A 27,333-nucleotide genomic window follows, 5' to 3' on the forward strand; every position below is an offset into this window, starting at 1 on the left:
TGAGAGGAGAGACCTCCCCAGTCCTCTCGTGTGTTTATTGAAAGAACTTTGTTCCAGAGCAACATTATCTATAGCCCTTTTCCCATAAACCGGCATAGATGGATCAGTCACATGACGGCTCTGTAGGCGTGTCATACACCGGCATAGATGGATCAGTCACATGATGGCTCTGTAGGTGTGTCATACACCGGCATAGATGGATCAGTCACATGATGGCTCTGTAGACGTGTCATACACCGGCATAGATGGATCAGTCACATGACGGCTCTGTAGGCGTGTCATACACCGGCATAGATGGATCAGTCACATGACGGCTCTGTAGACGTGTCATACACCGGCATAGATGGATCAGTCACATGACGGCTCTGTAGACGTGTCATAAACCGGCATAGATGGATCAGTCACATGACGGCTCTGTAGGTGTCTGCAGGCAGTCAATGGTGCTCTAGGGCTGACTGGCTGGGACAGGTTGACAGGGACAGGTTGCTGTTAAGTTGGATTTTGCTCTGCACATCTTCCTCTCGCTCATTCACCACAGGACCTAAACACGGGATCGTTTCTATGGTGATTCTCAAAATACTGAATGTTTTAGTTATACTTAGTATGTACCCTTAATATAATATCTATCTTTGTCTCCAAAGAAGTACCAGCTTCAACTTAATATTTAATTGTGAGGGTAAGAGTTGCAATGACATGCTCTCCCCAGCCCCGGGGGGGAAAAACAAAAAAGTATATATCAACGATGTTTGGACCGGTGGGTGGCTGGATGTATCCAGATATTGCCCAACCCTAGTGAGGGTTTACTAGGGTTGTTTAAATATATTTACTTAATCAATATTGACTGTAATAACACACAGCGCTGCTTGATACAGGCCTACTACATCTTCACAGTGTGAATGTATTTTCTCTCTAGGAGTTCAGTAAGTTGGGAAATTCCCCTGCATATCAGAAAATCCCTGTGGGCATGCCTGGACTTGTTTCGGAGAGAACAAGTGTTTCCTTGTATTGTCAGCTATTGGTGGTTGGCATTTTCCAGGCTACCCAAACTCCTTTCTCCGACCAAACGCTACGACACGCCCACGGACATCAGTTGCTTCTCCGCAATGAGTCTGGATCTAAGCACTTCGCCAATGATTTATAGGACGCAAACACATTCTAACCGTTCGGATTGGTCCCAGAAACTGATGGGTTGGACCAGAGCCAGAACACACGTGGGTAAAGCAGCGTTTTGAGAATGTGTCACTGGCTTTGATACTCTGATTTGGTTAGAAATGATCTAATGGCTGATGACTGTTTTGTACAACACCCCTCATTCTGACATCCCCCACAAACAACTTTAATGATAGCAATCTCAGACTGTAGCGAACAAAGAACAGTGGAAGAATTCAGTTTGAGTCGTCAGGCAAGGTTGGCATATGGTAGTAGTTTTTAAAATGGTGCAACAGTTGAAACATTTTTATTTGGTTCGTTCAACATCTCAATACCATGAGTAGAGTACAGGAGCACCTTGTTCAGAATTATAAGCACAGTGCTGCAGTGTTATGAGATGAGAATATCTGATGTGCACAATGGCTTGAAAGTGGATACTAATGGTTCATCAAAGCGCTCTCCCGCCAGCCAATCCTTCTCATAAATGAATGTTTTATTACCGTAAGGCCCAGGCTGCTCAGTCATCTGTCCGGGATGGATGAAGTCTGCTTCCGCTCCAGTAATGACTTGTTTGGCCACCTGTGTTGCTCGTATTTTAGGCCTGACAACCTAGGTTTGGTGAGGTAAACCTGCCCTTTGTCTCACTGATTATGATTCGTCATTGACAGAACTGAACATCAGTCTACAGCAGGATCAAAATGTCCCAGTTAGCTAAATCTATTCCACCATGCATCTTCTGCCTCTTGGCAGTGAAATGGGAGGTCCTGTTTGAAGCCTCTTATTAGCCCTTGTTCACAGCTCATCCCCACGGTGCCACTTGGTTTTTCACTCCTGCCTTGGCTCCCCGCGAGCACCCGAGATGTCAATGCCTACTCCTGTTTCACAATTGGCAACCTACAGAACAGGCTAATTGGCCCCCGACACAGCACAAAATAGAACCTGTTCCAGCTGTTTATTCCCCCTTAGTTGTACAGTGCCTTCAGAAAATATTCACACCCCTTGACTTTTTCCACATTTTGTTCTTTTACAAAGTGGGTTTAAAATTGATTTAATTGTCCATTTTTTATCAACGATCTACCAAAAGTAGTCAGTCAAAGTGGGGAAAAAATTCTAACATTAGTAATAAATTACTGAAAAATCAAACACCTTCTTGATTCGATAAGTATTCAACCCACTGAGTCAGTACATAAGAATCACCTTTGGCAGTGATTACAGCAGTGAGTCTTTCTGGGAAAGTCTTTTCCACACCTCCAGTCATGTTTGTGCCTGTGAGATTTAGTCTTAGTAGAAGCATTGTCTTCACTTCTTTAGCAGTTGAAATGCAAACAGAAAAACTACCTAGCTTGTGAATAAAACAACTTAGCCAAGAAACACAAGGACAAAGTCTCACTTCAGCAGACATCATCCGGTTTATGCCTTTTCGCAGATCTTCACGTGCGCATAGCCGCCAGCCAGGCAATGTTGCTGCGCAAGCTGGAATAGGCTATATAGGATTTGTAGTTCTTTGACTTTGTGTGATTAATTTACCAGCTATGATACAAAACAGCAGAAATACTTTGAAAACAGCTGCTGCAGCATATATTCTACTGTAAATGTGATCGTACTTAACTATTTTTATTGACAAATATGAGTGAAATGCTCGCACTGTGGAGCCCTGACCACCCGCTAACGTGGCTGGTGAAAAAGACATCTTACCCGCCAATGTCAAAATCTACCCGCAGGTAGTGGGTGTTAATTTTAGGCCCTGTTGGTTGTTGATCATTACTAGACAACCATTTTCAGGTCTTGCCATACATTTTCAAGCAGATTGAAGTCTTCACGGTCTTCTTGGTAAGCAACTCCAATGTAGATTTTGGCCTAGTGTTTTACGTTTATTGACCTGCTGAAAGGTGAATTTATCTCCCAGGGTCTGGTGGAAAGCAGACTGAACAAGGTTTTCCTCTGGGACTTTGCCTGTGCTTAGCTCCGTTCAGTTTCTTTTTTTCTCCTGAAACTCCCCCGTCCTTAACGTTTACAAGCTTACCCATAACATGATGCAGGCACCACTATGCTTGAAAATATGAGGGGTACGCAGTAATGTGTTGTATAGGATTTGCCCCAAATGTATCACTTTGATTCAGGACGTAAAGTTAATTGCCCTGCCACATTCTTTGCAGTATTACTTAGTGCCTTATTGCAAACAGGATGCATTTTTTAAATATTTTTGATTCTGTACAGGCTTCCTTTTCACTCAATTAGGTTAGTATTGTGGATGTTGTTGATCCATCCTCAGTTTTCTCCTGTCACAGCCATTAAACTCTTAACTGTTTTAAAGTCACCATTGGCCTCATGGTGAAATCCCGGAGCGGTTTCCTTCCTCTACGTCAACTGAGTTAGGAAGGGCGCCTGTATCTTTGTAGTGACTGGGTGTATTGATACACCATCCGAAGTGTAATTAATAACTTAACCATTTTTAATTGAACCCATCTGCCCTTTGCGGGGCATTGGAAAACCTCCCTGGTCTTTGTGGTTGAATCTGTTTGAAATTCACTGCTCAACTGAGGAACCTTACAATTATCTGTGTGTGGGGTACATAGATGAGGTAGTCATTCAAAGATCATGTTAAATGCTGCTGTTGCACATTTCTTACACATTTAAATATCTCTCTAAGGTATGAAATGCCTGACATGTCAAGAGGAAAACTGATGATGCACTACCCAATTTCTAAATTGAACTTTTTGCATTCTACTATGACAACTTTCAAGAGTAAGTTGAAAGCATAACTGAGTTATTATTACTTCAAACACAGTTTGGGAACCACCTCACTACAAAACCTACTGCCTAGTATATACTGTATTAGGTTCACAACCTTTACATACAGGTGTATAATCTTAATTTGAGCCAGTTTGCTAAAGCAGACAAATTATCCTGCAGCAATGGGAAGTGTGAATTATTTTTATTGTGATAGTATTATTAATGGACATTTTTGTAGTGGTTGATGTGTTTTTCATAGGGTAAAATCAAGTCTGAAATGTCAAAGTGGAAATTGCAAACTTTAGATGCCTTTTTAAACATCAAATACACTAGACATTTTAAATCTCCTACATTGTGGGAAAGTTCTCCTGCAACAGGGTGATCAAATTTAAGAGCCTACATCTGTAGCCTACATAGAGCATTAGTCTCAACACACTGCAGTCGGTTGACCCTGTTTGAACAGTGCCATCCATCTCCGCAGGCTGTTTGGGTTTAGACTACTCCTTTTCCTCTGGTTAGTGCATACCTGGCAGGCATCGGTCTCTGACCTCTGAACCTCTGTGTCTGTGCTACTCCTCCCATCTGGCTGATCTGAGATCCATGATGCCTGTGGCTGCCCTGGGTTCAACCTCTCATCATTGTTAGATGAGACAGAAATAACATGCAAGACTTTCCCACCACAAGGCCACTCTACAGCTCCTCTCATTCCCAGGACTTCAATGCTGCTTTCAGTGCATGGGTCCACAGGAGTGTAACACAATTCAAATGGTCTATTGAAATTGGTCAGACCGACCTACATGTGGTTTACTATGTCAGCAGGCAACAAGGCAATAACTAGAAGTTGCCTTTGTATTATTCTAATAGTCCTCTTCTCCCTCTGTCTCTTTCAGCGGAAGGCCTGCCCCAGGTGTTCTACTTTGGGCCCTGTGGGAAGTATAATGCCATGGTTCTAGAGCTGCTGGGCCCCAGTTTAGAAGACCTCTTTGACCTTTGTGACAGGACCTTCTCACTAAAGACTGTATTAATGATTGCCATTCAGCTGGTGAGTTCCCAACATCAAATAATGCTATATTTACAAGATGTGTTCAAACTGGTCTGCAATTCAAAGGTTGAGCTCAATTTCATGTAATTTGGACAATTTTTAGGAGAATTTAATGTTGTAATTAAATGTTTTTTCCTAGTTCATGATTTGGAAAGGGGCTTTTTTTTTTATCATGAACTCATCCCCGGAAAATAATTGGATTATAATTGTCCCCAATCCTGCTGAGATCAGATTTTTGGGTCGAGTTTCTGTTTTCTTATTGAACCCTGGTTGATTAACTTATTGGTCTAGTCTGTGTGTACCCATGCATAGTTCAGTAGGCCACTCTGTTACTGACTGTCCTGTGACTTTCCTATTCAGATCTCCCGGATGGAGTATGTGCATTCTAAAAACCTCATCTACAGAGACGTAAAGCCTGAAAACTTTCTCATCGGACGTGGAGGATGCAAAAAAGACCACATTATCCACATCATTGACTTTGGCCTGGCCAAAGAGTACATCGACCCTGAAACCAAAAAACACATCCCGTACCGGGAGCACAAGAGCTTAACCGGGACGGCCCGATACATGTCCATCAACACACATTTGGGAAAAGGTATGTCTGGTTTGCCAAGAATTTCGAAGGGGTGATTTACGTAAATGTTAGACACTGCTTTGTCAGCATGCTAGTGTTGTGAAACTTGATTATGAGGTGTTCATACTTTTCGGTAAATTATGTCTGCTTGGATTTGGCCAATGAGTAGGCAACATTTCTTGGCATGGGCTTCTTTTTTTTTTTCATTTAAGTTTGGTAAGGTTGCAAATACTAAGTATAACTTAGCCAGGGTTTATGAGTGACTAGGGCCCTTGGACTGTTATCACAAAAAGGGAGGCAGCTTCCCAGAAAAAGGTTGGGGTTAAATCAAGTTAAGGAAATTCTAATCATGGCTCACTGCGTTTTCTTCCTTTTTGAAGTGACTCTCACTGGTTTTTATTAATAGAACAAAGTCGTCGAGACGACCTGGAAGCCTTGGGTCACATGTTCATGTACTTCCTCCGTGGGAGTCTACCGTGGCAAGGACTAAAGGTATGTCAGCAGGTCCTCTGAGATTTCCCACGTGTGCTGTGTTTGTAGCAACGTACAGATGTTAAAACTTTATGTGGTTCTTTCACAGGCTGATACACTGAAAGAACGATACCAGAAGATCGGAGACACGAAAAGAAATACTCCAGTTGAGGTTCTCTGTGAGAGCTTCCCAGGTACAGCCTGACCATTTCTCTCATCCAAATCTAAAGTTGTTTTCAATGCAACACGTTCTGTATTATTATTTATTTATTTTACAATTTGATGATGGTAATTTAGCTAGTTGTAGGCCAGAGTACTTTTGGAGCCCCATGACTATGCTTCAGGATGTTGTATTTTTCCTCACATTACACAATGGTGCAGATGACTCATTCAAATCTACATCTACATTGGGTGTTTGCTGTTACAGAGGAGATGGCCACCTATTTGCGTTACGTAAGACGGTTGGATTTCTTTGAAAAGCCTGACTACGAATACCTGAGGACCCTGTTTACAGAGCTGTTTGAACGGAAAGGATACACGTTCGATTACACCTACGACTGGGTCGGCAGGCAGATAGTATGTAACGCCACTCACTGACTAATATGGGGGGGGAACAGAGCAGGCCTAAGTATTTTAGCTACAATATAACACTGGTTTACTGTTGTACCCCATAGCCAACACCAGTGGGGACTGTCAACATGGACTCTGGGGCATCTGCCATCACGAGAGAGAGCCACCCGCACAGAGACCGGCCCTCGCAGCACCAACCCATGAGGAATCCGGTAAGCTGGACCTCCACTTTCCCAGAGCTGCCAGTTCAACTGGCTCTGGAGACCCTTGATCCACACTGATGATTTGACAAGGGAGTGCCCTACCACAGTATTTTTCAATTAAGGCGCAAGGATCCTAACGGCTGTTACGTTACCCCTTTAGTTACTATCCCTCTAGCCTCTGGAATAGCCTGCCGGAGAACCTGAGGGGGCCGAGACTGTGGACATATTTAAAAGGGATCTTGAAACACATTTGACTGCTTTTCCTTAGGGTACTTTTTAGTCTTTCAGTTTTTTAGTTTTTTTTATCCTCTGTTATAAATATTTAATTTGTACCATTTTTCCTTTTTTCTGTGAAGCGCATTGCATCCATGTCAATATAAATAAAGCTTGATTTGATTAGAGCAACCTACATCCTCCAACACTGAACCCTCCTCCACCTACTTACTGAAGAGCAAGTTTTAGAATCTGTGGTGGGGGGAGTTTACAGAGTGGGTCCCTTGGGTGTGATGGGGAGGTACCACAGCAGCTCCAGGCCATAACCCACTGAGTCAGACTCATCATTCTTACTCTGTTAAATAAACAATGGTGGTTGGATCCCACAGCTGCAGCCAACTGCGACGCTTATTAAGCATGCAAGACTGCGGGGCTTGTTTGACGCACATAATGGCAAAGATGCATGTGTATAAACCTCCTGGCATTTAACGGAACATTAAAGGTATATCTGGGATTTATCTTTTTTTGTATTTCCTGGTTCAAAATGTTATGTATAATTGTGTTCCTTACAAAAGTAAGTTTAATGCTAACTTTATTTGCCAGTGCACTGTGGCTTTGAACCCTTTGACACCATTTGATTCATAAGGGGCTACCTTAACCTTTTGCACATGCCACCTCTGCATGCATTCCTCAACACTGGCCAAATACCAGAGAGGGCAATCAGGCTTTGAGGAAGTTAACCATCACCTCACCACAGTCGCATCACAATGGGAAATCTCAGTCTGAACCAAGCTCACACGCTGAATGTTGCTCATTGATATGCAGACACTTCTATCGTTCTTACTCTTTTAAATAAACTGCCAAAAGAGACAAGAAAAAGGTATGTGAACCCTTTGGAATTACCTGGATTTCTGCATAAATTGGTTATACAATTTGATCTGATCTTTATCTAAGTTGCAACAGTAGACAAACGCAGTATGCTTAAACTAATAACACAAACAAGTATACATTTTCATGTCTTTATTGAACACACCGTGTAAACATTCACAGTGCAGGGTGGGAAAAGTATGTGAACCCTTGGATTTAATAACTGGTTGACCCTGCTTTGGCAGCAATAACCTCAACTGAAGTTTTCTGTAGTTGCAGATCTGACCTGCACAACAGTCAGGAGGAATTTTGGACCATTCCTCTTTACTAAACTGTTTCAGATCAGCAATATTCTTGGGATGACTGGTGTAAACCGCTCTTTTGAGGTCATGCCACAGCATCTCAATTTTGAAGTAGTCATTAGCCTAGGGGTTCACACACCTTTTCCAACCCACACTGAATGTTTAAATTATGTATTCAATATAGACAAGAAAAATACAATAATTTGAGTGTTATTAGTTTAAGCAGACTGTGTTTGTCTGTGGTGACTTAGGTGATCCGATCAAAAAAAATACCAATTTATGCAGAAATCCAGATAATTCCAAAGGTTTCACATACTTTCTTGCCACTGTATTCATGTATTACAGTCCCGTAGATTGAATTTATGTAGTCAACTGCCCTGTGTTTATTCTGTCGTGTGATGACTGGTTCACTCAGGGCCAAATCCCAACTTGTGAAGCTCATGCCTTACTGTAACTTAGTTTTGTGTAGAGCACCCATTGATTTCAGTGGGGGAGATTTAAGCAAAAGTTTGAGTGGAATGTGCGTAGCGCCAAGTTAGTATCCGGCCCTCGGTCACTAATGCAGTTTCCTGCTTCGCCTTTTTTATTCATCTCTGCTTTTTTTCCCTTTCCTTTCTCATGCTGCTTTGCATGACACCTGGCCACGCCCCCACACACACTTAAACCCCGCCCCCACCCATTCCACCCAAACTCGCAACGACCCATCCCACCCTCACTCCCTTTACCTTCCATCACCACCACAACTCCCTGAGCAGACGGCAGCTTCTGACCGGAGGGGAGCATGGGAAGTGCAGCCCAGTCGGACAAACTCCTCCTACATGGCCTCCCACCTGGCATCGGACAGGCACGGGGGCTCAGTGCAGGTACACTACTACAACTCCACGTTGACCCATCAGTCCGTTGTCCACTTCCCCCTCCACCCCGTTTCCTCACATGGTGTGCCGGGGTCCACCACAAGTATGTCCATGGCATATGTTACACATCAGTGGCATACTTGAGTGTGGAGGTGTGTGTGACAGAGTTAGAGATTTGGTGTGTGTGTGTGCTCACACATCTTTTGTCCTACAGCTGATAGCCCTTGGTCTTCTTTCCCTGTGTTTTTAGAAAGACAAGCTTCGAAACAGGTGACGACTGGTTATGACAAACTAATCTGCTGGCTAGCGAGTAGACCACCTGTTTAGGTGAGGTGCTGGCTAGCGGAGTAGACCACCTGTTTATTAGGTGAGGCGCTGGCTAGCGGAGTAGACCACCTGTTTATTAGGTGAGGCGCTGGCTAGCGGAGTAGACCACCTGTTTAGGTGAGGCGCCGGCTAGCGGAGTAGACCACCTGTTTAGGTGAGGCGCCGGCTAGCGGAGTAGACCACCTGTTTAGGTGAGGTGCTATCTAGCGGAGTAGACCACCTGTTTATTAGGTGAGGCGCTGGCTAGCGGAGTAGACCACCTGTTTATTAGGTGAGGCGCTGGCTAGCGGAGTAGACCACCTGTTTATTAGGTGAGGCGCTGGCTAGCGGAGTAGACCACCTGTTTATTAGGTGAGGCGCTGGCTAGCGGAGTAGACCACCTGTTTATTAGGTGAGGCGCTGGCTAGCGGAGTAGACCACCTGTTTATTAGGTGAGGCGCCGGCTAGCGGAGTAGACCACCTGTTTATTAGGTGAGGCGCCGGCTAGCGGAGTAGACCACCTGTTTATTAGGTGAGGCGCCGGCTAGCGGAGTAGACCACCTGTTTATTAGGTGAGGCGCCGGCTAGCGGAGTAGACCACCTGTTTATTAGGTGAGGCGCCGGCTAGCGGAGTAGACCACCTGTTTATTAGGTGAGGCGCCGGCTAGCGGAGTAGACCACCTGTTTATTAGGTGAGGCGCCGGCTAGCGGAGTAGACCACCTGTTTATTAGGTGAGGCGCCGGCTAGCGGAGTAGACCACCTGTTTATTAGGTGAGGCGCCGGCTAGCGGAGTAGACCACCTGTTTATTAGGTGAGGCGCCGGCTAGCGGAGTAGACCACCTGTTTATTAGGTGAGGCGCCGGCTAGCGGAGTAGACCACCTGTTTAGGTGAGGCGCCGGCTGGCGGAGTAGACCACCTGTTTATTAGGTGAGGCGCCGGCTGGCGGAGTAGACCACCTGTTTATTAGGTGAGGCGCCGGCTAGCGGAGTAGACCACCTGTTTATTAGGTGAGGCGCCGGCTAGCGGAGTAGACCACCTGTTTATTAGGTGAGGCGCCGGCTAGCGGAGTAGACCACCTGTTTATTAGGTGAGGCGCCGGCTAGCGGAGTAGACCACCTGTTTATTAGGTGAGGCGCGGCTAGCGGAGTAGACCACCTGTTTATTAGGTGAGGCGCGCTGGCGGCTAGGCGGAGTAGACCACCTGTTTATTAGGTGAGGCGCCGGCTAGCGGAGTAGACCACCTGTTTATTAGGTGAGGCGCCGGCTAGCGGAGTAGACCACCTGTTTATTAGGTGAGGCGCCGGCTAGCGGAGTAGACCACCTGTTTATTAGGTGAGGCGCCGGCTAGCGGAGTAGACCACCTGTTTATTAGGTGAGGCGCCGGCTAGCGGAGTAGACCACCTGTTTATTAGGTGAGGCGCCGGCTAGCGGAGTAGACCACCTGTTTATTAGGTGAGGCGCCGGCTAAGACCACCTGTTTATTAGGTGAGGCGCCGGCTAGCGGAGTAGACCACCTGTTTATTAGGTGAGGCGCCGGCTAGCGGAGTAGACCACCTGTTTATTAGGTGAGGCGCCGGCTAGCGGAGTAGACCACCTGTTTATTAGGTGAGGCGCCGGCTTAGACCACCTGTTTATTAGGTGAGGCGCCGGCTAGCGGAGTAGACCACCTGTTTATTAGGTGAGGCGCCGGCTAGCGGAGTAGACCACCTGTTTATTAGGTGAGGCGCCGGCTAGCGGAGTAGACCACCTGTTTATTAGGTGAGGCGCCGGCTAGCGGAGTAGACCACCTGTTTATTAGGTGAGGCGCCGGCTAGCGGAGTAGACCACCTGTTTATTAGGTGAGGCGCCGGCTAGCGGAGTAGACCACCTGTTTATTAGGTGAGGCGCCGGCTAGCGGAGTAGAACACCTGTTTATTAGGTGAGGCGCTGACTGGCGGAGTAGACCACCTGTTTATTAGCTGAGGTGCTGGCTGGCTGACTGGTAGAGTAGAACACCTGTTTAGGAGAGGCGCTGGCTGGCTGACTAGAAGAGTAGAACACTTGAAAAAGATAAGGAGAGCCACACTAGGAGCTCAGATGAAATGACTAAATAACCTAATAACCATGATGAACTGACATTATACAACCAGATTGATCCTTGTTGTGTTTGGTGCAGTGATAAGGATGCAGGTTGCGTTGACTTGGTTTAGCAATGCATGTTTTTGATTAAAAAATCCTAAATGGGGTAAATCTTCATCAAATAACGCCCCTGCATTTTAGGGCTTCAGTATAGTGTGATTTAATGGCTGGTGTAATACACTTATGCCTCACATTTTACTCACACCTCTTGATAAATATTTGGAGAGGTTAATTTAAGATTGAAAAGTTTATTTATTTGTTTGTTTATTTAAAATGTGAAAAGCTAAAACTGCTTGACAAAGCTTGATAATATTTCAATAAATACGGTTTTGATACAGAACACAATAGATGGTATTACTTGCAGTATACATCGTGTGCGTGCGTCATGGACTGGCACTGTTTTTGAGCGGTGAAGTTGTGGAAACGGTCATTAACTCCATCTGAATCAACCCTCTCTCCGTGTGCCACAGGTGGTCAGTTCAACCAATGGGGAGCTGAATGCCGATGACCCTCTGGCAACACACTCCAATGCACCAATCACAGTCCAGGCTGAGGTGGAGGTGGTGGATGAGGCCAAGTATGTATCAGCTCACCCCTCATCTCTCTCCAACTTTACTCCCTCTGCTTTACCTCTCATCCTCCTCCTCATCTCTCTCTCTCTCTCTCTCTAGCTCTCTCTCTCTCTTTTTTTCTCTCTCTTTTTCTCTCTCTCTCTTTCTCTCTGTGTGTGTGGCTTCCTGGTTGTGTACTTTTTAAGCCTGTGTCCTGCGTGTCCCTATTACAATCCTTTGTCTTGGTAAGGTTGAGGCTGCTCCTTTATCCCCCCCCATCAGATATCCTCTCACTTCTCATAAGCTCAGTGCAGCAAGAGAAGAACAAATGAAAACTCATAGAATGCAATGAGCATATCAAAAACCAGTGCATATCATGCAATATCATCTCTAGGATTACCCAAACTTAGATGGACCTACTGACATTTTTTGGTGAATGAAATACCTGTGACATACCCAGCATAGTGAATTCCAACATTGAGTGTTTTGTCCTTCGATATAATATAATCTTATCCACCAGTGTCTGTTGTCCCCCAGCCTGGTTCCTCTCTAGGTTTCTTCCTAGGTTCCTGCCTTTCTAGGGAGTTTTTCCTAGCCACCGTGCATCTGCATTGCTTGCTCTTTGGCATTGCTGACATAAAGGGCTTTATAAAATATGTTTTGAAATTGTTAGGTGAGTGGTTTGTCTCCCACTTGTTCATTCATATTCCCTTTTGATATGTTTTCCGCTGGCCCTTTGATTTTCCCGTCATCAATAGACTTCCTCTTTGATAGGATCCCACTGCGTTGAAAGCCAGGGCCCCAGAAGACAGTTCAATTAATGTGACAACAGGGTTTCCATAGCAATGAGGCGTAAAGCTCTGTTTTTCTCTTGTTTCTCTCCCTCCCTCCCTTGCTCTCTGGTAATCCTTTCTACATCCGTTACGAAAGGATTTTGGAAGTCTTGCTTGTGGTAATGAGCGTCCGTGATACAGTATGTTGAAGTAGAGTGAGGTTGTACATCAGTTGAATAGTGTCCTTAGAACTCGTTAGAACTAAACAGGTGTAGGTAGCTCTAGAACCTTGAGTTGGAGCCATTGAGTCTTCAACCTTTTGAACCCTGCCCCCTGTGTCCACTTGTGTATGTTGTGTGTGTGTGTGGCATGGTCTGTCCCATCAACTGCTGTATTAATCTGTCTTTTCTCTCTACACTCTTTCTTCTCTGTAGCTGCGTGAAAATGCTCAACCTGTGGTGAGTCCCTCTCTCCTAGTCCATACCATACCCATGGGACAGGACAGGGAGTGGACCAGCCTAGGCTGCTAGTGTGGTTGACTAGTACACACTGTGAAGGGACCCTGCTCTTATACTGTGAAAAACAGATTAAAAAGAGTGATCCATATATCCACTACTGATATAGGCCAGTGGGTTATAAAATCCTTTTCAGGCAGTCTATCTTCTCACTGATAGTGATGCTACAGATCAGCTGTATGGGTTAGGTAATATCTAATGATATCATTCTTTAAATAAAACTGTGCTTTTCATACATTGACTTGAATATAGGCTATTGAGTACTTTCTTTTAAAAAGTATATATATTTGGAAATGCTGTCATTCCTTGTTTTCTGTTATGGAGGCAGCCTTAAATATCGACTAAAACCTACTAGCTAGCAGGGCACCTTAAATATTTACTTAAACCTACCTACCTAGCTAGCAGGGCATCTTTTAAAAATTTTTTTTTACTGAAACCTACTAGCTAGCAGGGCACCTTTTTAATATCTATTAAAACTTACTAGCTAGCAGGGCACCTTAAATATTTACTAGAACTACTAGCTATCTGGGCACCTTAAATATATACTAGAACTAACTACTAGCTAGCAGGGCACCTTAAATATTTACTAGAACTACTAGCTAGCTGGGCACCTTAAATATTTACTAAAACCTACTAGCTAGCAGAGCACCTTTAAATATTTACTAAAACCTATTAGCTAGCAGGGCACCTTTAAATATTTACAAAAACCTACTAGCTAGCAGGGCACCTTAAATATTTACTAGAACTACTAGCTAGCTGGGCACCTTAAATATATACTAGAACTAACTACTAGCTAGCAGGGCACCTTAAATATTTACTAGAACTACTAGCTAGCTGGACACCTTAAATATTTACAAAAACCTACCAGCTAGCAGGGCACCTTAAATATTTACTAAAACCTACTAACTAGCAGGGCACCTTAAATATGTACTAGAACTAAATACTAGCTAGCAGGGCACCTTTAAATATTTACAAAAACCTACTAGCTAGCAGTGCACCTTAAATATTTACTAAAACCTACTTGCTAGCAGGGCACCTTAAATATGTACTTGAACTAACTACTAGCTAGCAGGGCACCTTAAATATTTACTAGAACTACTAGCTAGCTGGGCACCTTAAATATTTACTAAAACCTACTAGTTAGCAGGGCACCTTAAATATTTACTAAAACCTACTAGCTAGCAGGGCACCTTAAATATTTACTAAAACCTACTAGCTAGCAGGGCACCTTTAAATATGTACTAAAACCTACTAGCTAGCAGGGCACCTTAAATACTTACTAAAACCTACTAGCTAGCAGGGCACCTTAAATATTTACTAATACCTACTAGCTAGCAGGGCACCTTTTTAATATCTACTAAAACCTACTGACAGGGCACCTGAGAATAGCAAATGACTTCCTTAGGGTTCATCTCAACGCTGTGCCTTTTAAAAAGACATCCATGTTTTTTCTTTGTAGCCAGTCACTGTGTTGTTTGGAGAGCTGTGGCTGACCTATGGCCACTCACTGCATGCTGTAATAATCATCTCATTAGGCTCACTCTGTCCTGTGCTCTGTGTCTCCACCACTGTTGTTAATCACACCACTGTAATAAACACACTTGTCCTTTTACCTCAGACGCCCCCTGTAGGTTCTTCTTAGAACTGTTTTGACTCTGTCAGGGATCTTGGCAATAATGTGTTTTTCCTCTACCATCACCGTAGTTCTTATTTCTTCTAATGCCCCGAGTCAGTCTCTTCATGTTGATTCTACTCCTAGAGATGTTCTGATGTTGGTTAGAAGGAACGGATCTAACAAATTAACATTTCATGGCATCCATCCACTCATCTATGTTCTTGTAACCTGGCTTCAGGTCAGTTCCTCTGTCTAGCGATGCCATTTCCAGTGTTCCATTCAGGCATGGCAAGGCTAGTCAGAAGACAGCACATACAGGCATGGCAAGGCTAGTCAGAAGACAGCACATACAGGCTTGGGACCTGGCTATTGTTGCACATACAGGCATGGGACCAGGCTATTGTTGCTAACCCTTGAGGCCAGTATAATCTGTGTACACTGATGGTCATTGGCTGCCTTTACACAGGCAGCTCAATTCTGATCTTTTGCCACTAATTGGTCTTTTGACCAGTCAGATCAGATATTTTGCCAATAATTGGGCAAAAGATCAGAATTGGGCTGCCTGTGTAAACACAGCTATTGTCTAACACATTTCTCCTCTTGTCTTCTAGATGTTGAAATTAAATTACTTCTCACTTTAACAGTTTACCAGGGTGGTGTTCATTAGGGCACGTTTTAAAACAACGTTTTGGACAAGTTTATGTTAGACCCATCACTGCTTTGGTCTGTTTTCTTCCATTTGGTGCCTAATGGACATGACCCAGTCATAGTATCCGGTGTTGGCTTGCCTCTAACCAGTCTCTCTCCCCATCTAAAGGTGCTGTTGCTTCTTCAAAAGAAAACGGAAGAAGAACACCCCGCGACACAAATGATCAGCAGCACGCCTAGATCGCTCAAAGTCTTGCCCAAGATCGCTCAGAAGTCTTGCTCGATAAGGTTCTTAATCGAGAAAATCAATTAAGTCCCATTCAGACCAACAAAGAAGACCACGGGAGAGTGATGAGAGGCGATGTGCGTGCGCACACACACACACACACACACCCAAACAAGTGTGGCTGTCTGTTGATGGGAATTCCTTTTTGAATTGAGTCGTTTTTCCTCCACGATGCTTGGGAGTATTTGGCGGGCCCCGTTGTTGCCGGGATTGGGATCTTGGCTTTTGCAATTAGTTTAAGCTTGATTGATGGGCTGGACAATGGGAACACAACAGACGGTCTGTCAGCCTCCTGCTCCTTCATAAACACACACTGAATGTATGGGCGGGAAGTTAAATGTCTATGGGAGAATTTAGTAGATGGGACAAGTCCTGGGAGAGGAAAGCTTGTTGGCTACTGACTGACTACATGTAAATAATGGACCAATATCAGTTGGAACTGGTACATGTCAATAAACGCTTTGGACTTCAGCGTAACAATGTCCACATGGTAGCAACCGAGTGGGCTTTACTTCACACTGCACGCTAAGGAGAGAAGACAGGGATCTGGTGGCTTGAGTGTCCTCTTTACTGCTACTGTCCAATGCCTTAACCAAACCAGCACCCCACAGAGCCAGGAGAGGGTGACGCAGGAGGCCAGGCTCTCCATACTGAGAGGATATCTATGGTCCCTGCTTAATGTAATGACATAACATACCACCCTATGTGGAGTTCAGTTCCTCACTGGTGGTACAGTATCTATACAATGGGTGGTTCAGAAATACTGTTGACTAGGGGCAACACTTTTAGGGTTAATTTGGATGTTTGTCAGTGAACTGTCATGTAAAATTCAGTGCCATGTCAGCTTTGTGCGTTCAATCTGTATCTGCAATGTTAATAACACTGCAACACACTGTGTAAGCCCCTGGTCTCCTAGAATGATCTCCTCTTCTGTGTTGTTGAGGGAATGCTCTTTCACATTTTCTGCCCCTCTGTTTCCAGTGTATTTGCCCTGTGCTGCAAAGCATAATCTATGAGACCATTAATGATGATTGATCCCAAATGCCCAGTCCCAAATGGAAAACATGGGATTGCCTCAAAAGGATATTAAGAAGTACCTGGTAAAAATAATCTGTCTATATGGTGTTTTTTTTCAATATCACTTTTTGTTTTTCCTTACAAGTGTCATGGAGGATTGCCTTGAACAAACAAACTGGACGTCGACAATGTCACCATGCCTATCCTCTTCACAGCATTAATTCCATAGGAGTGACTTTTGGGTTTTATGTAATTATGTAGATTTGTTAAATATATAGCTAATGTGAATTTAAAATGTGAGCAAATGTATTTTTCTCTTTCAAATAGCCATGAAGTATGAGAAACGGACAGAGGGGGACAAAAAGCTAGACTTTTGACTGCACTACATTTGTTGACCCACTGTTATTGACCTAAGACCTTGCTTTCCCCGTACTGTGTTGATGGATGTGCTCAATATACTTAATTGTAGCGGCCTTGTGTGCGAGGTCTGTTCTAACAATACACTTAACCAATTCTGTCTTTAAACCCCCTCCTTGTTTAACCCCTGTGCCATGACATATGTAAACCCACACAGTCATACACACCCTAGACATTAATGTATGATGTGATGTCGCCTCCTGGTGGGGTGTTGGATACTGATGTCCTAGTGACCATGGTTATGTTCAGTAGGGCACACTGTTGCCAAACGTTTTGCAACTGTAATCAATAAGCTGTGTTATTGTACAAGGTCAGGTAGTACCTCTCGTTTTGGAAACTTTTTTCTCCCTGCTGAACATAACCCAGGTTGGTCGTCCCATATGGAGGCACAATGCCTGAGGGGATGCCAACTGGCTCTACAGACCTCTATGAGCAGGCATGCTTGTATGTGCATAATGATATTGTATATATATATTATTATTTTTTCACCATTGTGACTTGAGCTCATTCCTCTGGGGTGTAAGTTATTGTGTTGAGAGTACTCGAATATGATACATCTATTGGACTTCTTCTGTTGTCTTTTACGTTTTATAGGTCAGTACGGTATTCCTCTGAGATGTCTGAGGGAATAACTGGTGAGGAAAAGGTGTTTTTGAATGACAGATATTCCTCATAGTGCCTCTTGAATGGGTGTTTTGAGGGAGGGGTTTGGCATTGCTGTCTAGCTTGCCTCTGTTGGATGTCTCTGGGTCCGTGGTTTAGCCTAGGGTTGGATTGGCATTCTGTTGTTCAGGGACATCAGTCGCTGCTGCACAACAGGGTCGGGGGTTCGTGTCAAGCATGTCAGCAGAATGGCTCCACCTGCTGGGTATATGAAGGATTTTCTGTCAGGACTTCAATCCAGTGTTGCTCAGTCTGTTCTCCGGGTGGGGGGTGGGGTGTTGTAGCCCAGCGCTAACACCTCATTCAGCCAATCACTAACTCCTTGAAGATTGGAGTCATTGTGTGTTAGTGCAGGGCTGGAACAATAATGTGCATCCTCTGGCTGTCTCCTGGGGATGTTTTGAGAAGCACTACTTTTAGTTGACCCACAGTGGACTAGCCATTACAGTTACACTGTGACATACCAGTTCACTTTGAAAGTGTAAGGTATTGTTGAATCTAGTGAGACAGACATTTAGAGAAAAGCCTTGAATGGTCCCTTCTTTTCCTAATGCCATCCTATGGACTACTATCTGCCGCCGTCACCTGTGCCAGGAAAATGTCAACTAGAACTCTGATGGAATTCCACCTCGTGTCCTACTGCCCTTTTTTTATATATTTGTTTCGCCCATCTGTAATGTTGAAAGTGAACATTGTGGTTTGGAGCTAGCGATTTAAAGTCTATATTGTGTTCTTAAGGTGGCTGAGAGTAATACCATAATTATTGAACCACTTTTCAATGAATAATTGTTTTAATTAACTCCTCAAGCGTACATTTCCATTTCAGTGGACCATTTTATTTTGGAGTGGAACATCACTTGTATACTTTGATGTATCTGTATCCTACTGTTAACAGTGGTCTTAATGCAGGTGTTGTATCACTGTTCAAATTCATTTCCTTCCTGCAATTTTGGCTTTACAGCTGATAAACATGAATACTACATTGATATGTGCATTCTAGTTTCCTCAAGCCTTTCCACAGCCTGTCTAGAATGAGGAATATTTGCTATAGTGTGTATTTGCATGGCTTATCTGGAGCAGATGTCTGCCTGTTTTAATGGCAAGGCTTCCTGAGGTGGATGTATGAAGCTAAGCCACCCGTACAAAGTTATTCTCTCTGGGCATAATGGAGCTCTACAAAGTCCTCCCATTGGCTTGATAAGTCCTACCCAGAGCACATTCCAATTTCAGGTGTCATTGCTTATACAGTACTACACCTTGCCTGTCAGTCAGACCTCATTGCTTTCAATTGACTTGTCTTGTGTTATTCACCATCTTATTTCCTGCATGTCCAAATGGCATGTAAATCCTTATAGCAGCGTAGAGGAGGATAAATGGAAAGAGATGGCGAGTCTTTTTGGGGGGAGGGGGGGGGGTTCTCTGGCACTTTCTTCCTGTCGTTGTACTGTAGAGTTGTCTTGGGTTGGTTGTATATGTCTGGGAGAGAAGTTGGGTGTGACACATGACTGCAATGTTTTAATTCTTTTAGGTTTTACAGAGTTCACCATTATATATATTTTTTTTGTCAGTTGGATTCTGTTAAAGAATATAAAGATGTTTTTTCTTTCAAACTGTGGAAAGTAGAATTGTACAGTACCACAAGTTTATCCCCCTACTCTTGCTCTGGCAATTTATTTTCAAACCTATGATTTAAGAAATGAATCCTACAACTGTATTATGAATATTGTGTTGAAATATGAATGTTACTTCAAATCTATTTGAATGGTTTAACCTAGGTTAAGGGCTTCATGAATGAAGGACCCATCTTTTGATTTGTTTCTTTTTATTATAATTTAATTTTAAGTACAGAAAGATAAATGACCAGACTTTATCTGGAAAGGCCTATTTTCCTAGGGATTCGTGTGAGACGTGTCCACATGTATCCTTACAAATTCACTTTTTATTCCCTCCACCCTTTAAAGGGGAAACACAAGTTTGCACCCTTTTTTTTTTTTTTTTAATAAAAAAATCTCTCTTAACCTTTTCTTGTGAGTATGGGTCTGTTTTTTTTCCAGTACAGTGTCACATTACATTATAATGAGCCATCTTAGAATTGCTGAGAAAGCATGTCACCCATAGAAAATAATATTTTTATGGCCACATCTTCTCAGGGTCACATTAAACCTATGGGAGAATCTCAATTGCGTACTCCTTACATCCTCTCGTCTCCTCTAAAATCTATTGAATGAGAGCGAGCCAGAGGTTCATCCCCTCCAACTTTCTCCAATGGGGTTTGAGGAGAGAGGACTCACAATTGAATCTCCCTGTGACTTTTCCCTGCAAGGTTGCAGCTGCACTGCTTCAGCTTTCAAGGTTTCGTGGGCCGTACCCTTGATCATACATTACTACTAAGCTGTATAATTTAATACAAAACATTTGTGCAACAGTTCCTGCAATGTCATGCTATGTTGGCCTAAACCTGAGAGAACATGTGATTCACGTAATTATTAAGTGTTGACAAAACGTTGAACATAATGTATAGCCAGCCTACTACTTCCAGACCAGCAAGAATACATTGTTACACTCGGTGAATCTTAAATTCCATTAAAACAAATTTGATTTAACTAGGCAAGTCGGTTAAGAACAAATAATTATTTTACAATGACGTCCTACCGCTGCCAAACCCTCTCCTAACAGGGACGACGCTGTGCCAATTGGTGCGTGCGCCGCCAATTGTGCTTTGGGACTGCTGATAACAACCGGTTGTGATACTGCCCGGAATCGAAACAGGGTTTTGTAGTAACACCTCTAGCACTGAGATGCCGTGCCTTAGACCACTGCGCCACTCGGGAGCCTATTGTACTACGAAGTGGTCTGGCTCGGTACATTTTGTATCAAATTCAATGCACAAAATGTTTTTGTGTGTCAAATGTAGACAACCAGTAGCGGGCAGTGTTTCAAAGCTACAAAAACAAATGTCTGCAGCATTTTCTTCCTGCTTCGTAGATAAACTTCCGGTCACAACTTCCCCAGTTCTTTTCCGCCAGCCCAAGCCAACATGGTGGGTATTTAACAAAGTTGAATACATCACAATCTGTTTCAATCCTTGTCTCTTATCAGTTCCAGACACGTCTACAAGCATATCAAATGTTAATTAAAATACGACATATTTTCACAGATATTTATTTGTGATTTGTTGCATTTTATTTACCAGTTTATTGTGTAGCTTCCCTAGCTTGTGAATGTAGTAAGCTAGCTTGCCGGTAGCTAGCACAAGATCTTTCAATCTAGTCACTGGTCTGCTAGCAAGCGGCACCACTATATCAACTAGCTGGCCAGTTGTGTTTACGGGTCGTGTAGTACGTAGTCCATCTGTCCCTCGCGTCTGGTAAGAATGAGTTAGCTGGATATAGCTAAGATTGTTTAGCTAGAAATGTTATTAGCTAACTAGCTAGATATCTTGCCATTCATACCCGTGTAGTTATTAACTAAAGTTATTTTATGTCAATGGTCTTGTGGTGGTCTGCTAGCCAGCCAGGAATTAATGTTGTTTGATGTCAAATGCAGTTACTTGTCACTCAAGGAGTTCTAGCTAGCTGTCTGCTGTCCAGAAGAAACAGTTGGCACAATGCATCGAGCTAACTAGCTATGCATATTCTGTTGAATATTGTTCCTGTATTTGTGCTTTGCTGGGCTAATTTGCATTAAGCTACCAGTTGTCAGAGGTTGAAACAATTCCAAGTGAACATGAATAATTGCAGTGATGTTGTGTAGTAGTTACAGATATGCAATTTAGAGGTATTGTCTCAAGAAACTGGTGTGATTCTGCCGTTAACAAGCTGATGGTCTTCCCAACAGGGACGAGTCAGGACCAAGACGGTAAAAAAGGCCGCCAGGGTCATCATTGAGAAGTACTACACCCGGCTGGGCAGTGACTTCCATGTCAACAAGAGGGTATGTGAGGAGATAGCCATCATCCCCAGCAAGAAGCTACGAAACAAGATCTCTGGGTGAGTGAATGCTCCAATACAAGCTTGGGTCACTTTCAGGCCTCAGACCACCCAAGAAATCAAATCAAATGTATTTATATAGCCCTTCGTACATCAGCTGATATCTCAAAGTGCTGTACAGAAACCCAGCCTAAAACCCCAAACAGCAAGCAATGCAGGTGTAGAAGCACGGTGGCTAGGAAAAACTCCCTAGAAAGGCCAAAACCTAGGTAGTCCTGGGGCACGGTCCTATAACCACTTAATACCTCTGTCACATGATCCTGCTGACCCAAATTGTACTGTGCTTGCTCAGATATTTTCTTAACACATTGTAGTTTCAGCACAGTTCCAGCGTCTGTGGCGTATCCATAACCAGGCCAGTGCAGTACGGCTACGCTCAGTACTTTTAGAAGGGTGTCAGTCTGACCAAATGAAGGCTTACTATTTTGTCGCTTCAAGGAGCTTGTGTTGCTGAACCACGGCAGGCTTCTTCGCTCCATGTCCAACATTCCTGTGTTAAATCAGGGGCTTTTTTGCTTTGTCTTAAAGACAGAATAATGTAAAGAAAGAGTAAGCTGCTATTCTTGGTTCAGTTGTTTGGAGCTGGAGCGTGACGCTGGCAATGTCAAGGTTGAAAGGCTGTGGATTCAGTTCCTGCATGGATATTTTAATCATAATATACTTGTTGTGAACTGCTTTGAAGAACTCTTTGTAATAGATGTGTTGTGTTCCTGTATGTTTGTGCACATCGGTTGTTCAGTGGTTTAAGATGTTATAAGTGTAGTCCTATTATTTAAAGGACTAGTATTGGCTCAATAGTTATATATATAATAGTTGAACACTTGTGCTCACTTCATTCTCAGTGATAGTTGACCTCTAGTCTCCATGTCGAAGTCAGAGATATTTGGCCTGACTGTAGACAAGTGGTGTTTCAATATTGTGCTTGTTGCACATTTAATCATTGTCTGATCCCAATGTAGGTTATTTGCTTCCTGAGCCGTCATGCAGAAATGGGCTTTTTTCTTGTTGCAAATATACAAGTAGGTAAAAGCCTTTCTGATTGAAGTCTTATTCTGATTATCTGAGTGTTTGTGGCATTGTTTGTTTGTTTTCTCATATTGACCCAGCCTGCTTCTGGGGTGAGAGGTTGTCTTGGCAACATGAGACCCTGTGCCTCATTCCTCATCTGCTTGAGAACTGTCCCTGTGCTGTAGGTGTAGACCTAGTGGTTGTTGACCATAGTCAGTGATCTTTGCCACTTACCTATAAAAGGGATTGGAAAGAGACGCTCAAATTGTAGTGTCTGTTGGTGCCCACTTGGGCAACCCAATTCTGATATTTTTTGCCACTAATTGGTCTTTTTCACATCAGATCGGTTTCAAAGCTGATTGATACAATGTCAGTAAACCACTGCAAGGCCTCCCTGTCTAATCAAACATCATGAAACAGGTTGTTTTACGGACTCGGTCTTAGTTATGTCACTCGTCAAACTATGATTATGGGATTATTAGAGTCAGATGTATTGTTTTCAAGGCCAGGAATTAAGCTGTGTTGTCGTCTTAGGTCTCTCTTTATGTAGTGTTGTCTCTCTTGTCGTGATGTGTGTTTTGTCCTATATTTTAATTTATTTTTAATCCTAGCCCCCATCCCCTTTTTGTCTTTTGGTAGACCGTCATTGTAAATAAGAATTTGTTCTTAACTGACTTGCATTGTTTAATAAAGGTCAAATAAAAAGATGCCCTAAATCCATGCGCTAGTTTACTGACCTCCGTCTACTCTATACTGTTCTGTTCTAAGTACCCATCTGTGTACAGTACACCCTCAAGTGCTTATCTCTGTCATTGTTGGACATAACAGGCTGTAAAATCACCAGGAAATCAGCTCCGATTTTTATTTATTTTGGAAATCTTTTCCCAAGTATTCCTACGCATAAATAGAGTCATATATGAGCCCAAATCTCTCTATCGTCTGTGTAAAATGCCCCTTTTGTATGGTCTGTAATTCTCCCATGCGTGTCACCTCCCTAGGTATGTGACCCATCTGATGAAGCGTATCCAGAGGGGCCCCGTCAGAGGCATCTCCATCAAACTGCAGGAGGAGGAGAGGGAGAGGAGGGACAACTATGTCCCAGAGGTCAGTGGGGTTCCTCGGTGGTTTACCTCCAAGCCGTGCATTTAGAGAGTTGGGACATTGAAGTTTCTGCGTTACGATGCATTAACATGACACTACAACATTCTATGGTAGCCAAGTTAGCCTCCAGATTTACCTTGCAGTTTGGTCCTTCATCTTGCTTCAGATAACTTGAGAAATGTCCTTGCTGATTGTGATATCTATAAGGTTGTAATGTGGTGCCTACCTGTATCGAAAGTGGCTGTGGCATGGTTGTTGCCAGGTCATTGATAATGCAGGAAGATGGAACTGACAGATTTTCCCTGTGTTTGTTGGGCCGTCTATCCCTCTCAAACCCTGTATCTTTCAGACACTCATGCTCGGGTCTATCTTGAGAACACTGGCTCCTGATAGGTTCCTATGAGATCCACTGTAAAGCTGATGGTCTTTGTTTGTGTCTTTAGGTGTCTGCTCTGGACCAGGAGATCATCGAGGTGGATCCCGACACCAAGGAGATGCTGAAGCTGTTGGTATGTTCAAAACCTCACTTCTCAGATCTCACTGCCTACCTACAGTCTTAGTCTAAACGTGATGTTTTCTTGTTAGGACGTGCTTGTGGATTGAGTACTCTGACCTCATCCAGCAACGATGTAGCCTCCTATCTCACACTGGACAGAATGTAAACACACACACTGGACATAAACACACACACACTGGACATAACAGAGCAGAATGAAAACACACACACTGGGCATACCAGAGCAGAATGTAAACACACACACAACAGAGCAGAATGTAAACACACACACTGGGCTGGTCATAGGGATTAATGCAGCATTGGAATGTTAATAGGTCGCTTCCGAACTAAAGACTGTAGCTCTGTACTTTTCCTGCTGTGTTAAAACCACTACAAGGGAGATTTCACAATATCGTCCGTGGCCAATAGAAATGCGTCTATCAGATTTAGATATGATAATTTTTCACACTAGTTTTGATGTAGTGAGCTACTTTAGTTAAGCACTGTTTCTCTGGTAGTGTTGATCACATATTGCTCTGTATTACTGTTGCTCAACTACTTCTACTGCCAAGTAATTGGTAGCTTTCCCAATACTGAGGACAAGTAGGACACTGGAAAGCTTTCCCCTCTTTGCTGGGCACAGTCAGTGTTATCTTCCTATGATGGACCTCAGAATGTAATGCTCATTAAAGCTAGGTGAGGAATTGTTTGACTAAATCTGAAATCTTTCCTCTGTTAGGACTTCGGCAACCTGTCGAACCTGCAGGTCACCCAGCCTACCGTTGGAATGAACTTCAAAACACCCAGGGGAGTCTAGACACGTTTCATATCGCTGTCAATAAAGACAAGTGGAAAGGAAACACTGTAGCGGTCTCTTTTGCAAGGTCACAATCACACATTATCTTACTCGAAGCCTGGGATTCAATCACATCAAATGTTAACCAACAATAACAGATCTCCCTTGTGGCTCAGTTGGTAGAGCATGGTGCTTGCCATGCCAGGGTTGTGGGTTTGATTCCCACGCAGGACTAGTATGAAAAAGGAAATTAAATCATTATGCACTCAGGATAAGTGTCTGTTAAATGACTAAAATATAATACAAATAAAGTGGTCGGGAGGAAGAAGTGTGTTGGAGCCGTCAAATCATTGAGCAGCTTCGCCCCACTAGCGTTAAGTTCAGAACGAGAAAGTGTAGGATATATAGAAATAATTATGCTCACATTGAAAAATTGGGATGTATAGATTATCGAGCTGCATGGGATTTCTCTTCATTTGACTCCATACCGGCCGATAGCAATGTCCGTTTGTGCATTTGACAGCTCTATAGCAGTTCCACTTCCGACACAACAACCGCTATGTGGATGCCGGCTAAAGCGGATCTGATTGAATACAGCCCAGGGTCAGGATGCAATCCGATTGTGGGTAATAGACATTGCATCTTTTACAGGCAATTTCCCATTGAACTGACCTATGCAGCGTTTACCGTGGATACATTACCTTAAAGCTGTAATGTCTATTACCTGTGATCGGATTGAATCCCAGGCTAAAACAATCACACAGCCTGCCTCCATCTCAATATTGTCTAAAGGTGTTTTCACACTGGGTCCCTTTCAGACAGTTTTGAACTCCACCGGTTCCCTTCATTTGTTTTGTCCAGTGTGAACAAGTCAAAGGAACTCAGACCTCTCAAAAGTGAACCGAACTGAGACCATCTCGAGTTCGGTTCACTTGAATTCCTCAGTCCAGTTCCCTTAATTAGGGCAATGTGAACACAAAGCTCCCCAGGTTGGCTTGTCATTATTCCCGCACCACCCACTAGACTAGTCCCCAGTTCCCTTAATTAGGGCAATGTGAACACAAAGCTCCCCAGGTTGGCTTGTCATTATTCCCGCACCACCCACTAGACTACTGCTTCCCCTGCCATAACCCCTCCCACTAGACTACTGCTTCCCCTGCCATAACCCCTCCCACTAGACTACTGCTTCCCCTGCCATAACCCCTCCCACTAGACTACTGCTTCCCCTGCCATAACCCCTCCCACTAGACTTCTGTTTCCCCTGCCATAACCCCTCCCACTAGACTACTGCTTCCCCTGCCATAACCCCTCCCACTAGACTACTGCTTCCCCTGCCATAACCCCTCCCACTAGACTACCCCATAACCCCCCCACTAGACTAGACTACTGCTTCCCCTGCCATAACCCCTCCCACTAGACTACTGCTTCCCCTGCCATAACCCCTCCTAGACTACTGCTTCCCTGCCATAACCCCCCACTAGACTACTGCTTCCCCCCTGCCATAACCCCTCCCACTAGACTACTGCCATAACCCCTTAGACTACTGCTTCCCCTGCCATAACCCCTCCCACTAGACTACTGCTTCCCCTGCCATAACCCCTCCCACTAGACTACTGCTTCCCCTTCCCCTGCCTGCCATAACCCCTCCCACTAGACTACTGCTTCCCCTGCCATAACCCCTCCCACTAGACTACTGCTTCCCCCCTCCCACTAGACTACTGCTTCCCCTGCCATAACCCCTCCCACTAGACTACTGCTTCCCCTGCCATAACCCCTCCCACTAGACTGCTTCCCCTGCCATAACCCCTCCCACTAGACTACTGCTTCCCCTGCCATAACCCCTCCCACTAGACTACTGCTTCCCCTGCCATAACCCCTCCCACTAGACTACTGCTTCCCCTGCCATAACCCCTCCCACTACTGCTTCCCCTGCCATAACCCCTCCCACTAGACTACTGCCCCTGCCATAACCCCTCCCACTAGACTACTGCTTCCCCTGCCATAACCCCTCCCACTAGACTACTGCTTCCCCTGCCATAACCCCTCCCACTAGA

At 43.9% G+C, this 27,333-nt stretch overlaps 2 protein-coding genes, 1 long non-coding RNA gene and 1 other non-coding gene across 14 annotated transcripts in view; 3 read left to right on the forward strand and 1 right to left on the reverse strand.

Annotated features, from left to right (window-relative positions):
• The window catches only part of LOC118373347 (casein kinase I), a 41,527-nt gene extending 21,615 nt beyond the window's left edge, over positions 1-19,912 (forward strand). Inside the window, exons 5-14 of one of the 5 annotated variants that reach the window (XM_052515823.1) lie at positions 4,773-4,924; positions 5,285-5,519; positions 5,905-5,990; positions 6,079-6,163; positions 6,397-6,545; positions 6,644-6,751; positions 8,880-8,987; positions 11,875-11,981; positions 13,163-13,186; positions 15,676-19,912. In XM_052515823.1, coding sequence (XP_052371783.1) covers positions 4,773-4,924; positions 5,285-5,519; positions 5,905-5,990; positions 6,079-6,163; positions 6,397-6,545; positions 6,644-6,751; positions 8,880-8,987; positions 11,875-11,981; positions 13,163-13,186; positions 15,676-15,730 — 1,109 coding nt within the window. In that variant the 3' untranslated portion in view covers positions 15,731-19,912. Of the gene's footprint in view, positions 1-4,772; positions 4,925-5,284; positions 5,520-5,904; positions 5,991-6,078; positions 6,164-6,396; positions 6,546-6,643; positions 6,752-8,879; positions 8,988-9,228; positions 9,485-11,874; positions 11,982-13,162; positions 13,187-15,675 lie in introns of those variants that run through there. The other 4 variants (XM_052515826.1, XM_052515825.1, XM_052515827.1 and 1 more) reach the window with 4 other exon arrangements.
• Positions 9,732-11,462, reverse strand: LOC127928659 (uncharacterized). 7 transcript variants are annotated; one of them, XR_008131745.1, is made up of 6 exons: positions 11,194-11,462; positions 10,914-10,993; positions 10,761-10,880; positions 10,488-10,727; positions 10,243-10,402; positions 9,732-10,165 (listed from the first exon to the last, which is right to left on the reverse strand). It is a non-coding gene; the product is annotated as an uncharacterized LOC127928659 (long non-coding RNA). The 7 variants fall into 7 exon arrangements; XR_008131750.1 differs by lacking the exon at positions 11,194-11,462 and having other exon boundaries at positions 10,488-10,687; positions 10,914-11,183; XR_008131749.1 differs by lacking the exon at positions 11,194-11,462 and having other exon boundaries at positions 10,243-10,362; positions 10,914-11,183.
• A 962-nt stretch (positions 19,913-20,874) lies between the features above and the next one.
• LOC118373352 (40S ribosomal protein S17-like) lies at positions 20,875-25,343 on the forward strand. The gene is made up of 5 exons (XM_052515829.1): positions 20,875-20,929; positions 21,727-21,878; positions 23,885-23,990; positions 24,431-24,496; positions 25,223-25,343. The coding sequence occupies exons 1-5, from the start codon at positions 20,927-20,929 to the stop codon at positions 25,298-25,300; spliced, it is 405 nt and encodes a 134-aa protein (XP_052371789.1). The 5' UTR covers positions 20,875-20,926; the 3' UTR covers positions 25,301-25,343.
• On the forward strand, positions 24,212-24,339 carry LOC118373353 (small nucleolar RNA SNORA71). Its single transcript, XR_004823403.1, has one exon. It is a non-coding gene; the product is annotated as a small nucleolar RNA SNORA71 (small nucleolar RNA).
• Positions 25,344-27,333: the final 1,990 nt, after the last annotated feature.

This window comes from Oncorhynchus keta, unplaced genomic scaffold (genome assembly GCF_023373465.1).
Source record: "Oncorhynchus keta strain PuntledgeMale-10-30-2019 unplaced genomic scaffold, Oket_V2 Un_scaffold_3208_pilon_pilon, whole genome shotgun sequence".
NCBI lineage: Eukaryota > Metazoa > Chordata > Actinopteri > Salmoniformes > Salmonidae > Oncorhynchus > Oncorhynchus keta.

What these genes read in the sequence shown, in the direction of transcription:
- LOC118373352 (XM_052515829.1), top strand. An exon ending in CTACGAAACAAGATCTCTGG is followed by an intron (nt 21,879 to 23,884) that starts GTGAGTGAATGC and finishes TCACCTCCCTAG; the next exon opens with GTATGTGACCCATCTGATGA. An exon ending in GGGACAACTATGTCCCAGAG is followed by an intron (nt 23,991 to 24,430) that starts GTCAGTGGGGTT and finishes TTGTGTCTTTAG; the next exon opens with GTGTCTGCTCTGGACCAGGA.